Source organism: Amblyomma mixtum, chromosome 3 (genome assembly GCF_055824585.1).
Source record: "Amblyomma mixtum isolate Tamu chromosome 3, ASM5582458v1, whole genome shotgun sequence".
Lineage (NCBI taxonomy): Eukaryota > Metazoa > Arthropoda > Arachnida > Ixodida > Ixodidae > Amblyomma > Amblyomma mixtum.
In genome coordinates, this window is record NC_143014.1 from 219,050,315 (window position 1) to 219,065,004 (window position 14,690).

The 14,690-nt window shown below is 43.2% G+C and overlaps 2 protein-coding genes across 2 annotated transcripts in view; both read right to left on the minus strand.

Moving 5' to 3' along the window:
- The window catches only part of LOC149353721 (nose resistant to fluoxetine protein 6-like), a 100,353-nt gene that overhangs the window by 57,529 nt on the left and 28,134 nt on the right, over positions 1-14,690 (minus strand). The window lies entirely within an intron of this gene.
- LOC149353722 (uncharacterized) lies at positions 2,143-13,646 on the minus strand. Its single transcript, XM_089582752.1, has 8 exons — positions 13,592-13,646; positions 11,471-11,702; positions 9,083-9,147; positions 8,766-9,011; positions 6,758-6,832; positions 5,382-5,453; positions 3,315-3,546; positions 2,143-2,315 (listed from the first exon to the last, which is right to left on the minus strand). Exons 2-8 carry the CDS (start codon positions 11,472-11,474, stop codon positions 2,206-2,208), a joined length of 804 nt encoding a protein of 267 aa, XP_089438878.1. The 5' UTR covers positions 11,475-11,702; positions 13,592-13,646; the 3' UTR covers positions 2,143-2,205.

Here is a 14,690-nt window from a genome sequence, read left to right on the forward strand (position 1 = left end):
AAATCCGTACTGCATGTGACTGATTACTTGATATTTATCGAAAAATTTTGTATCCTGACGTTGATTGCATTTTCAAAAAGTTTTGACAGAATCGGCAGGACTGAAATTGGTCGGTAGTTAGTCAAAGCATAGCTGTTCCCACCCTTAAAAATCGAATGTACGCGTGCTATCTTTAATCGATCTGGAAACACACCAATCTCCAACATACAATTAATGATATGAGCCAGAGGAATAGATATTAAATCAGCTACATATTTTATCGGTCCACATGAAATGCCGTCATAGCCAGCAGCTGTACTGTTTTTGAGAGTATTAATTATTCCTTTCACTTCAGGCGGTGTCGCGGGAGTTAACATGATCGAACTTGCAAGCTCAGCGCAACAAGTAGCAGGGTTATTTTTTTGTTTTGTGTTAGGATCGGTACTTTCACAGCGAGAAACAAAGTAGTTATTCATGGCGGTTGCAGCTGCAAAGCCAAACAAAATGTCATTAGGTGTTGTAATATGAAAGTCTACGCATGGTTTCTGTTCATTTTCTAGATTTTCAACTTGACTACATATTTTTCAGGGATTGCTTCTTATTTCAGAAAATAGCTGCTCATAATACTGAGTTCTTGCTTGTTTTACCAGCGAGTTAACCATATTTCTATATTTCTTGTAGTCAGTAAATTCTGTCGGGTCACGACTTTTAACGGAGGCGTGGTACATCTTGTTCCTTTTATTTATCACTTAATTCAATTTAATCCAAAGTTGATTCAATTCTATTTCACTTCTTCAGTGTCTGCACTACTTTAGAAGAAACATCGGTAACAGGAGACAGCGAATTTGCAGGATACAGCGAATTTGCAGGAGACAGCGTAAAAAAGAGGGCATTTTTCATTGCAATCTGTGACAGCTTTGTCATAACCCATTTAAGGGGCTACAACGGCAGCCCTAACGCGCTACGCGCAACGTAACGTGTACTGCTTTTGCATTTTCTCGCTGCGGGGTTCAAGTGTCCAAGTACAAACAGAGCCAGGAATTCGCCTTTCCTGACCTGAAAAGCGAAATAGGGTTTAGACCACCAATAAGATTCCCAGTCTAGCCTTATTCGCAGTCAAGACTGTCCGCTGGATTTGAGGAAAAGAAAGACACATAACTGCCCACATTTCCTGAGTACACCTCTACTGCGCCGAAAGAGAGAAACACGAACGCCGATTGAAAGCTTGTACCTAGCTAGCATTCGTGTATTTCTCTCACGGTGCGGTAGAGATGTCCACCGGAAAAGTGAACCAGTTGTGCGCATTTTTGTCCTCATATCCAGCGGAAGGTCTAGACCACTTCTAGCAACGAGGTCAAAACTGCGAAATACCTGAGCCCTGGACTGCGCCGGGAAGGAGTGAAACGGCATTCCATGATGCAGAACAACGTTCTGAATCAGGCATGCGTCTCTGGTCGAGCACAATGCTTTCTAGTCCCGTCCAGCACTCCAGCCGCAAGCAACGCTATTTCAGTCCTGGAAGCGGCAGCCCCCCCTACTGGAAAAAACCGCATATATGGACTCCATACAATACGGATTTCCATATATACGCACTTATTGGAATACGGAATTCCATATCATACGGAAATAATATGGACTTCCGCATTATATGGAGAGCCTTATATGATACGGAATCCTTACGACTTCGTATTATACGGACTGTACGGAATTCTCTGCTGAACCGTATGATGCAGAAATGATACGGAATAAGCCGCCATGGTGCCGCAGTAGTTATGGCACTCGCCAGCTTACTTGAAGGATGCGGGTTCGATCCCAGCTGCAGTGGTCGCATTTTGATGAAGGCAAAGTTGTGGAGACCCATCATGCAATATATCAAAATGTTACAGAACCCCAGGTGGCCGAAATTTCTGGAGCCCTTCACTATATGGCATCCCTCAAGCAAGAGTCACTTCTCTGTGCTTTCCATGCAAAAATAATAGAGAAATGCATTTAATCAAGAAAAGCAACTGGTGCACAATTATTAAAACATATTGCATAATTACACTGTTGCACACATTGTGACTTGTACTATGAACAATGTCAATGTCATTTGCTTATGAAATGCTTGTTTTTTAAATGTGTTGCATTTTCAAAACCATAATCTCGCACTTTTGGTTTTGAAAACGAATGTGCAGGAAACACAGGAGCCAATATGAAGTGAAGATGAGAAAAAAAAGCTTTACTTTTTCACCGTTTCAATACCTTCAGCATATCAGCCAGGTGCCTGTTCACACTGGCACGTCTCTTCGTGCTAGGGATGTCACTTGGGTGATTCCCAAGATGTTGTTCAAAAGCACCTGAAAAAAATAAAATAAAAGGAGAGACAAAAAGTAGTTTTGGGGCAATATCTCCAACTCTAAAAGCACGTTCAATGCTTGGAAAGAACAATTTACACCTAAAATGCTTTCAGGCTAATTTAATTGCGCACCTCTGTCAGCCAACCATCAACCTCCCTAGTGTCAACTAATGAGGCAAGCCAGGCAGTAGAACTACTCCAGCAGTACTTCCAGCAAGAGGGTTGCTCAGAGCACATGTGCAGCCTAACCATGATGAATGACTATTTGGTGAAGCGGTGGCATACCAACCTAAAGCAAACTACCTTGCACAGCTTTTTTGGGGGGGTCACAACCCTTAAATGAAACTGCCAATAAATGAAACAGTTTTCCTTGTCCCCATCGAGTTTTGTTTAGAGGGAGTCCACTGTAGTGCCCACTGGAGAGCATGTGAAAACTAATCTGCTATACAGATCTGGAGGCACATTTTCAAGTGGTTGACTTGGTGAAACAGCTATCACTGGCACACATCGCTACAAGGTAGCCACTCCTAGTCAGTGAACCTGAGAGCCAACCACTCTAGCACATGACCCCTGGTTGAAAACATATGAGTGGTGTTGTGCACACCACAGGTGCTGTGCCTTCTGACACACCATGTTGCCGTATCACTGGAGCATACTCCAAACGAGCTACATGCAGTTCAGTTGAGCAATTTGAACATGCTGCCGATACTTTGCACTAACCCAAAACCACATTATGATTCATGTTTGCCATGTCAGCAATAAAGCTTATCCACCAACCAGGTTTGCCTTGCATACAAAGCTACTGTGCTTGCAACTCACAAACCACACAAACGCAGCAGCCTGAGCAGTGCGCACAAACATCACAGTGCACTACTCAATTTCAGGTCATGCAATATGGGCACAATACAATTCAGCCCTTTTGCCATACCCACAGTTTGCACATCCACCTGCAAGTCTAATTCAAGAAAACTAAGCTTAATTATGACAGAAAAGCACGCACTTTTCAGAGCATCAAGCTTCATTGGTGTCAGTGCCTTCTTTTCGGTGGTCTCAGGGCCGCCCTCTTTATGCAGGTAGCGGCGGCAAGGGGCTCCAGTGACGCTCCTGTTGTACAGGTTCTGGATGCCCCAAATTGCCTTCGCTGCTTCCCGCACAAAGAGGCTATCCTTCGGTTGGTCCATGAGGTGCTGCCACTTGTCAGACGGGATCTGGACACCAGGCCCAATAAGTACCTGCATGGCCAAAGAAAAGAGTGCTATGTGCAGTAACTCCCCAATGCCGACATGTTTCACCTGAATCAAGAGATTAGATGACAGAAATGATACTTCCAAATCAGAAATTTTGCATCTGCATGATGAAGCTGCAGTTTGAAACTTTATGAAAGCACCCCTGTAGTACACCATGTACACCCTACGGGTGTTCCCATGTCATCTAGACATTAGAACACAAATAGCAGAAGCACGCATAAAAGTAAATGCCGTTTGTACCCCTAGCAGTGTTCTTCCTTAGCAACATTAAGTTCCCAAATATCATTTACACTTAAAGACACCAAGACCTCAGACACATGAGGGATAATTATAGCATATATGCTCACGAAATAATACTTGAAGTTTTAGTAATTTGGTACCACTCAAGATGCTATACATTTGCAAAAAGCTGCAAAAAGAATGCAGCATAAAACACAAGGCTACCCTTTAAGGACGCAATTCAAAACATGGAAAATATGCAAGGCCTAAGTAATTATTTACCATGCAATGCGAGAAACTGGCAAAAAGATGTGATAGCTAGGTATACCATCAGTGCCTAAAACAGGCATAAAAACTACCAATTTTTTATTCCCTACAGGATATTAAAGGAATGAAACATCGGTACATTTCACCATGTGTCACTGTTAACTACCTAAAAAATATTCAATGGCCATTACACTCATTCCAGGAGAATACTGGAAGGGAAAACATTTTTTTTTCCAAGTGCACTGTAAAATCTTTGTAAAAAGAATACTTTACCAGGATTCGCTTTTTTTGGATTGAGATACTAATTGCAGACTGGTGCGGCCCTTGACCTAGGCATGATTATCCAACTACTATCAATAAACTCTTGGCCCAAAACAGAAAACATTGTCTTGCGTACATCAATACTCCATAAGCACCTTGAGTTTGATGTTACAAAGCAAGAGCTTCCTTGTTTGCCAAGCTAAAAAATTTATCTAGACTGCATTCTTCAATGTACAAGCCGACCCCAGGTATATCGATCCTGCGTCTTTTGAGTCAGCAGCTGAGCACCATAACTATTGAGCCAGCACGGTGGCTGTTTTATCATCATCATTTATTTTACCCTTAAAGGCCTCTGTTGAGGCATTACATAAGGGGGTGGGGGGACAAAGCAAATACATTTTAAGCAAATAATTTTAAAATAAACTAAAAGCTTAATACATTCTTGTACACTAAACCACAACGCGCTCCGATTAATGGCCATTTCAGCCCACAGTGTTAGACACTCCTCACTTGAAATGCACAAAACCGCAGCGCATTTTTCATCCGATATACTTATTACAATGCAAACTGTTTTTGGCAATTTTTTGGCGGGGGACTTAAGTCAACATTCGAATTTGATTGGAGATTTTTCTATTTTGCATCTCCATTAACGAGGTTTTACTGTACACAATGGTGGATGGCATGGAGAACGCACTTTGTACAGCACTAAACATCACTGAACTGTCAGTACAGATATGCATGACCCGAATGAAGAGAGGCGCTCAGATATTGCAAGCGGCTTCGCCAACTCTAGTGTGCTTCCTTTTGTTCCCCATTAACTCTGTTCGCAAACAACACATAACACGCATAACTCAGAAAATGTGTCAAATGAGAGTTCTGCAATGTTAAAAAACATGAAAATACAACACTACCCTAAAAGCTTTTTAAACACCATAATATCCCTATGTAAACTGAAAAAGCAACACCATCTATATGTAATGGTAATCACACGTACGTGGAGCTTAGTTGAAGAATAAGGTAAAAATCATGAAATTTTACGAAATATAGTGGCGAACTGCAATCTCAATTCATACCTGATTGACGCACACATTGGACACCTGGTTGGTAGTGGCACTGCAGGATGCCATTTCTGCAGGTTGCAGTGCCTTCAGCAAGAAAAATAGTATAACATGGATTAAATGTCACTGCAGTCATACAGATGTACTATCAGGAGCATAAGTGTGCGCTTCACACAGAAAGCAGCGGAGCAAGGCAAACGTGCACTGCAGTGCCATCTACGGAGAGCATCTTGGATCGAGGCAGCCAATCGGATGCTCTTTCTCATCTGCAGGCATGTCGCTCGGCTAATTTCAACATGACATGCTAAGGCTAGCCAGGATCGGTGCTACATTAATCAAGTGAGAAAGCTAAAACAAAAAAGAAAGTCACATGCTGTTCCTATTCATCTAGCCGGAAGGCTGCGCCGAGATAGTAATGGTACCACTCATTGTCATCAAAATAAATAAATAAATAAAAAATTCCCTGTGTCCCTTGGTTTCTGTGGCTGTTGGCTTCTCTCATATTTATAACGAGCCCCTCATTCCCCTTTCCTTGTCTGATTAATTGCCTAACGAGGGCCTCGGTTCTGGCAGCCTTGATGCCTTAGGAAGCATAAGAGGGTTCTCACAAAGCTTCCACCCTCGCCATTCGATGACGTCCTATGTCACATCAGCGGTAACTCAGGACGTGCTACGTCCGCCGCTTAAGAACGTGGATGGCACTGGTGAACACTCCCAAGGTTAGGTTATTTGTAAACATAAATACCCCCGAAAGCGGAAGGTTTGACAGCTGTCGCCGTAGCTCAGTGGTAGAGCCCCGGACGCGTAATTCGGAGGTCGTGGGTTCAGATCCCACCGGCGGCATGTGGTTGTTTTTTCTTCTGCTTTCCTAATCAATTAGCTTTAAGTGATAACATATTCAGTAATATTCTATATCGAACAACAGCACAAAATAAATAAATAAATAAATAAAAAATTCCGTGTCCCTTGGTTTCTGTGGCTGTTGGCTTCTCTCATCGTTGTGAATTAAGTTCTAAATATGAACTGTTTCTGCAACAAGTCAGCCACGCACACACAACCATTTTATTGTATTGTGCCATGGTGCACAATGGCCCACACATCATTCCTCAAGTGTGCAACACAAAATGAAGAGGGCCACAGGATTGCTACTGCTGCGGCACCATCAGGCATTTTGACGAGCTGGAGCAAGCTGACTGATTATGTGAAGGGCATTTATGGACTCTTTGGAGGTGAATTAAAATATATTTTGAGCACTGCTCACATCCAAACTTGTCCATAAGCTTTGTATAGCCTCAAAAGTTGGTGTCTCAATCCCTCCAAGCTGGGAAATAGCTGTTAACAGTAAAATCATAAACGCAATGAGAAATTCTCTAAACAAACTCAATTCACACCTGAACGGTATCTATGCCGAAGGCAGGGTCTACATCCAGGCGGCTTTGAGGCGTGTCCACTGACAGTTTCCCATTCTGGAATGGAATGAAAATAATAATCATCATCAGCAGCAGCCAACTACACCCACTGCAAGGCAAAGGCCTCTCCCATATCTCTCGAATTAATCTACTCCTGTGCTGGCTATGGCGATTTTGTACAAGCAACTTAATTTTATCTACCCACCTAACGTTCTGCTGCCCCCTGCAATGCTTCCCTTCTCTCGGAATCCAGTCAGTTAGCTTAGTAGCCACCGGTTACGTATCTTTCCTTTGCATTTACATGCCCTGTGCATGCACATTTCCCGATTTCGACTTAGATGTCTAACTTCATTTGTTCCCTGACCCACTCTGTTCTTGTCTCCTACCGTTACAACTATCTTTTTTCTTTCCATAGCTCTCTGATCCGGATCATAAAAAAGAAATGGTTTTGGTTTGGGTTTGGGAAATGGTAAGGGTTTGATGTCCCAAAGCGACTCAGGCTATGAGAGACGCCGTAGTGGAGGGCTCCGGAAATTTCGACCACCTGGAGTTCTTTAACGTGCACTGACATCGCACAGCACCCGGGGCTCTAGCATTGCGCCTCCATAGAAATGCGATCGCCACGGCCGGATTCAAACCTGTGTCTTTCAGGTCAGCAGCCGAACGCCATAACCACTGAGCCACCGCAGCGGCTTACGAGAGGGAAATAACTCTAAGGTTAAGAATGGGGTGGAGCGCATATGGCAGGTTCTCTCAGATCATGAATGGCAGTTTACCAATATCCCTCATGAGAAAAGTATACAACAGCTGTATCTTAACGGTAATCACCTATGGGGCAGCAACACGGAGGCTAACGAAAAGGGTTCAGCTTAGATTAAGGGCAACACAGCAAGTTATGGAAAAAAAATTTCTAGGTGTAACGCTAAGAGACCGGAAGAGGGCAGGGCAGGTGAGGGAGTGACGGGTTAATGACATCCTAGTCAAAATTAAGAAATGGGATTCCGCTGTGTATGTTATGGGAGGGCAAGATAACCGCTGGTCCTTAAGGGTAAAGGAATAAATTCCAGGAGAAGGCAATACTAGCAGAGGGCAGCAGAAAGTTAGGTGGGCAGATGAGATTGGAAGCTTGAGGGGATACGATGGCCGCAACTGACAAAGGACAGGGTTAATTGGAGAGACATGGGAGAGGCCTTTGCCCTGCAGTGGGCGTAGTCATGCTGATGACGAGCTCACTGCGTTGTGCTGAATTCAAGCTGAATCCTTTTCGTTAGCTCCATGTTTCTGCCCCAAAGGTGAGTACTGGTACGATACAACTGTTATGTACTTTTCTCTTGAGGGATACATGAAAACTGTAATTCATATTCTAAAAGTACCTGCCAAATGCATTCCACCCTAGTCTTATTCTAGTTATTTCACTTTTGTGGTTCATGTATGAGATAACTACCTCCCCTAAGTAAACAGTATGAACAACATGAGCAAACAATACAAAAGCTTGAGAAAATGCTTCATCAGTTAGCACCAACAAAAACCTTTTTACGGCAGCACAAGCCCAGCAAATCCAAGACATGCCTGCTTCAGCATGCTCCAACAGTGTTTATAGACCATTACCGCAATCAATCAGTGCCAGCCCATTGTTTCAACTCCAAAAAATTTGCTAGCTGCTGTAGTGTGTTGTCACTTGGCTCCTGCTTGTACTGGGCAAACTAGCAACTAGAGTTGTGAACAAAACTTATTTCTGAGTAAAGGTTCGGCGCAATCAAGAGAGGTACTGTGACGTCTGTAAATGAGAAAGTTGGTTCAAAAATCTGAGGCCTCTTGGACATTTGGAGAGAGTTGGCATTAATTGAATTGTGACATCTGGTAAAGAAACAGCTTGACATTTTGGTTAGTGGCTGCGAAACAAAAGCAATATAATACTTTCTTCTACCTCAGAAACATATTCTCATACAAAAGGTGGCTATATAGCTTCAAATAACAATGTAAGACCTACCTCATCTGCCTGTAACAGTGGTGACTCAGCCACGGCTGTCTGCAGGCACTGCCCTTCTGTCAAAGTAGCCTCGGTTCGGCCAGACCAATTCTCATTCTCACACATACCCATCTCACTAGTTTCAGTGACTAATTCAAGATCTGAGATGGGTTTATTCGGCTCAACAGCCCTAAGCACCAACGTGCCACTTGTAGCTTGGTCTATCCCAAACAGCCTGCGCTTGACAGCATCTTCTGGCGCTGCTCCCTACAAAAATAGAGTAGGAGGAGGTAATTAGGCATATGCATCTTGGCCCCACTGTTCAGGAATGCCCATACCTCTCGCTGTTCTTGAGAGCATCTGCACATCCTACGGAATGTGCTCATATCCTGCCGGATGCTTTCTGCACAGCAAAGACAAAAGGATGTCAAATGATTACTTGGTCACAGCTTGCTAGCACCCCAAAACTGCATATGGGCTATGAGAGACACTGCTGTGTAGGGTTCCAAATTAATTAAGCCATGAAGGGTTCTTTAAAGCATATCTATCGAAACACAGCCGCTGTGGATGTGATGCCAATAAGCAACTGACACTTGCAAGCAAATATTATGCACTGCATGGGACTCAAGTCAGACCTGTACGCATCATATATATTTTGTGGCACAAGTCGCTTACAGCGGAGAGGAAGCTATGCATGCTAGGCAACAGCTTCCAGGCTTGTCCGGCTGGCTAGTGAGTGCAAGAGCAGCGTACTTGTGGAAGACACTGCCTTGTGCCGGTAGCTTATACTTCGTGGTGCATAACTTAGGAAGCGAGATGGCAGCACATTCTTTTTTCCATTGAACAGTAGCCTACTTTACTTTATATAGGTTACCTACAATGAAAAAGACGTTTGGAGCTAGAAAGCAATCAAGCAATTTTTAAATCCAGATCTCTCCACAAAACTGAAAACATGAAAAAAAAATTGATATAAGCTTGAACACCTAAAGGGGCATGGTAATGCAACTATTGTGATTCAATTCCCAAAGATCTACAAGAGGATGGGTAGTGCAGCAAACAATGAAGAGCACATTTTTTTATGACCTTATATTAATCTCAATTTACTCTCTCCTAATGACCTACAATACTGCTCTCGCCTTCCCTAGGGTTAACGTGTACAACCATGCATTTGGCTTTCTTTATTTTCTCAGAGAGGTCACTGCAAACACAACTCTACACACTGTTTACTACATATAATCAAGTTCTCAACACAGCTACAGATCCACTTGACAAATAGTCTTACAACTAGATAGAGGTTGGACTTTGTTTTTATTTTTTTTTAAATTGACCAGACTTTTGCAATGCTTACTTCAGTGCGCAATTCTTATTTTTTTTTCAGCAAATATAGTTTTTATTTGCAGGAACTTTTTTTCCCCAGGGATAAAGTCACAGTATATTTTAACCATTTTTTCAGCACTGGCATAAATTTACCTGCAATTAACGCACATATCATCGTACATACAGCTGTGCTTGTCGCAGAGATCTCCATTTAAAATACCAGCAAAAGTCAAATGACAGAACCATCAGACAAACACAAACTGGGCTGTCACTAGAAAAGTGGCAAACTGGGCTCTCATGTTATCCTTAGGCCATTGCTCTCAGCTGACAAAGAGGGTGACAAATCACATGGTCCAAGTGTTGACTGCAGTGATGAAACTGCTGTTGAACCATTGAGGTAGACAGAAAATGGTACTTTTTCATGAAGCTTGCTCAAGACCCTCAAACATGGCGTGGACAAGCCCACTTAACCAAGCAACAGCCTTTATATGCTATGGCACTGAACAGCACTAGCCTAGACGTTTGGCGAAGAGAGGAGCCTCCTGATTTGTAGAGGCATGTAAGGCAGCGAAACAATGCCCAAAAATGCACAACTGCACCCAATAGCAACACCACCCCACCATGCCCTTGGTTTTAATACCTTTTTATTTTCTCCTTTGAGTGTAACTTCTACTCAATGGCCAGCAAGCTGCAGCATACATGTCAAGAATACTAACGTTTTTTGGTTAAAAGTGAATTGCAAAAAATCATTTTGATATAAGTCCAACCTCTACCCATAACCAAAAACACGAAATGCAGCAGCGCTGCTCATGTTTTTAATACCTGTACAGCTTACTGAGTTATGGATGCAACTGATTTAGATTAACTACATTAGCAAAAACCAGTAATGCACCACACTGCGTTACCAATACAGCTTACAGTTCCTCTCCCAGAAAGTATTGATGATGAGTTTTTGTACTGCAAGGGCATCTGTGGCCAAAGAGTGCCAAGACATGGTGTTTTCAGCTACCAAATGCAGGGTCAAAGATTTATTTCCCCAGCATATCACCCAAAGCACATCGAATACCAGGCCAGGGAGAGCTTGCATCGAATGTATCACTGGTAGATACCTGGGGGCACTGGGGATCAAATCCCACATTTCCTACATGTCCCCTCCTGGAAAGTAACATTACAGACAATAGGCACGCACAAATAGGTGAGGAGACATCAGCGTCCCCTTATAGGCATGTGGAGGAGGGAGGAACAAATATTGTTGCATTTTCTTCTGTTTCTCCCACAAGGCAGGCACTGAAATGTGCTGTTGGTGCCGCCCCCTTCCCTTTTGGAAACACTTGTGTACATAATTTACCATTAAGGATGCAAAACAATGACACATGCAGGTGGTGCAACACTATGTGTTAATGTCTTACCCATTCCTTTAATGACTTCCTGTTGAAGGTTGTCGTTTCTGTGGCGCTCCTGTGCAAGCTTTTTTTTTAACACAAGAACTTCATTCTGAAGTTTCTTTACGATTTTTCCTTTTGGAGAAAGGGTTTCTCCGCATTCCTCTTCAGATGAATTGCTCTCGACAGCAATTTCCCTGAGCCTTTTTCTTTTTGCGATTTTCTTGCGGGTATTCCTTTCTTTTTGGCTCAGCTCCCGCTGAAATTCATGACAAATGAAGACAAAAATGCCACATTAAAATTAACACCTATAAAACTCAAGAACTAAGTGGCTTTTCCGTGCCAAAGGATCCCCTTCCAGCCAGCGGTGCTGGCTGATTCTCATGAACCTGCTAGTGTGACAGTGCAGGGAGCAGCAGACTGCCACTTCGTGCACTGCTCCCTGCACTGTCACATTAGCAGGTTCATGAGAATCAGCCAGCACCGCTGGCTGGAAGGGGATCCTTTGGCACGGAAAAGCCGCTTAGTTCTTGAGTTGTATCCGACTACAGTTGTTTAAGATTGCAGATCAGGTTGCACATTTTCGTTAACTGCTGAAATTATTATTAAAAACTGTGCCAACTGTATTACCTAAAATTTGTCTTCAGATCTAGGTAAAAAATTGGTTTTTAAAGAAAGCAAATGATGCAGTAATCTCACTTATCTCGGTGGACACCCAAACTGCAGCCTAAGGGAAGGCATAAAGAAAAAAAAGAAAGGAAGAAAGGAAGAAAGAGGTGCTGCAGTGGCGGTCTTGGGAATAACTTCGACCACCTTGGGAACTTTAACTGGCTGAAATTATTCCCAAGATAAAATTTTTGGCAATGCACTGTTATCAGGTTCAGGCAGTGACTACAGCAGGCAGGCATATGTGGGTCTCTGGGCTGGGTTATTGGAATAAGACAAGAGGTGCTGTCTCCCCTGTCACATGACAAACTTGACATAATTTTCACCAAACAGAACTTCCCAAACTTACTACCATGCTTCTAATGCATGCACAGCAATAAATTATTCAATGAAAACATCAAACCTTTCCAAAATACACCTTAAAAATCATGCTATAGTGAATCTGAAGCAAATTATAGGAAAACGCTACCAAGATATCAAACATGCAGAAGCACATGAAAGTCTGTGACACAATCCCAGGGACTGTCAAATTATAAAAAGGTAAGAGGTCAGCAACGCCAAAAAGTAAAGTACTGCGTTAACACAGCTCTTTCTACCAATGAAAACACGCGTTTGCTTACAAACCAACCAAATTCTTCATGCTAAGGGGAAGCAAACACCCTAACTGTATGGCGTTGAGGACAAGCATTGAAATGAAATGCAGGCAATTGCGCAGAGTAGTGACTTTTTGAATAATGCACTAGTAGGTGTTGTGTGGCAATATATGATCAGCAAATGCCACTAACATTTTCTGTTAAACTACAAAAAGATCAGATCTGAGCAGACATCATCTGTGGAAGCGAATGCGTGAACTAGTTATGATTGGTGTTCACCAAAGAAAAGAAATAGCAGCACAAGACACAAGCACAAACCAAAAACGGAACACATCACAGTGTGCCTGTCTCACACAATATGGTAGTGTGCACCCTCGTTTTGTCCCTCTCTGTGACTGATTGATGGGGTTTAACGTCCCAAAGCGACTAAGGCTATGAGAGATGCCGTAGTGGAGGGCTCTAGAAATTTCGACCACCTGGGGTTCTTTAACGTGCACTGACACCGCACAGTACACGGGCCTCGAATTTCTCCTCCAAAGAAATTCAACCGCCGCGGCCAGGATCGAACCCGCGTCCTTCGAGTCAGTAGCCGAGCACCATAACCACTGAGCCACCGCGACGGACTATCCTTCTCTGTTCTTGTGCTGTGCTAGATGTAATTAGTTGGATATCACGTTAAATTTGATGAATGACAGGGGTACATGCCATGAGGTTCTTGCTTAACTTGTTTGCAGAATGTTGACTATCCCGCATTTGTGACAATAGCTTTGTCAGGTATGCCCACTTGTATAATTGGACCACAAGCCGAAAGCTGTCATTTATGCACTTGCTTATAACCACTACGCGATTTCACTATTTAAATTTGAAACTAGCCTCACCGCAAACTTACCTTTTCAGACGTTCCGCACACTGGTCCATCAAAGACACTGTCGGGCCACCGAATGCGTCTCTTTTGGAGCCTTCGGGCCAGTTCCTGTTTTGTCACTGAAACCAGGGTGATGTATTTCACATAGGGATTTTCCCAACGTTGCACATTGCAGTAAAATCTGTTCATGCAAGCAGTGAGCTGCTATAAGGAATGTCATTAGAACACCAAGGGCATAAAGGCTGGTGAATACACACACCAAGCACAAACACAAGTGCACTACTGCATTCATCGCTGTTTATAAAAAAATGCATATGTAATATTGATGTCGAAAGTCTCTAGGATGCCTCAAAAGCATGCATAAGTGGTATGTATAAAAACAATCATGTCATCTGACTGCCGCACTTTAAAGTATGTGAGTCAAACTTCCACCATCACACTGGCTAACATACCGTATTTACTCGCATAATCCTCGCACTTTTTTTCGCAGAAAATCGGTGCGAAGTTAGGGGGTGCGATAATTACGCGGGGAAAATTTTTGAACAATGCTTTGGAGTGCTGAAAGCAAATGTAAATAGGCTGTGAACCGGGGTTCTCAAGCCAGCTATTGTAAATTTAACCAAAACTTCAATTGCAAGCAGGACTTACGTTTGTAATAAAACCACAGAGACGACAAACACTAGCTGCAGAAACACTTTATTTGCGAAGGCTGGCCGCCCGCAACATCACCATCACTCAGAGTCCGCGGAGTCCACGTCGACATTGCCATCGCTATCGCTGGTCGCTGCTTCGTCGGCTTCCTCAGCTTCACCCTCTTCATCTTCGTCCCACACCAAGTGGTCTTCTGTCGTGTCCAGGGCGTTGGAAATGCCAGTTTTCTTGAAACTCTTCACGACCACGTCAGCGCCAATCATGCTCCATGCATCTGCTACCCAGCTGCACAGCAGCTCCACAGATGGCCTCTTTATCTTGCCACCCGGCGTAAGAGCGTGTTGGCCTTCGGCCATCCATTCTGCATGCACTTTTCCTTAGTTCTGTCGAGTGATGTTGGGGATGCGATGATTATGCGAGGAAAAAAAAAATTCCAATTTTCGATAGGCAATGTGGGGGGTGCGAGCATTAT

Coding starts and splice junctions, on each gene's coding strand:
- LOC149353722 (XM_089582752.1), bottom strand. Junction 6,833..8,765: donor CACTGTTACAGGCAGATGAG/GTAGGTCTTACA, acceptor ATTCCATTCCAG/AATGGGAAACTGTCAGTGGA. Junction 2,316..3,314: donor GAAGCTTGATGCTCTGAAAA/GTGCGTGCTTTT, acceptor TATTTTTTTCAG/GTGCTTTTGAACAACATCTT.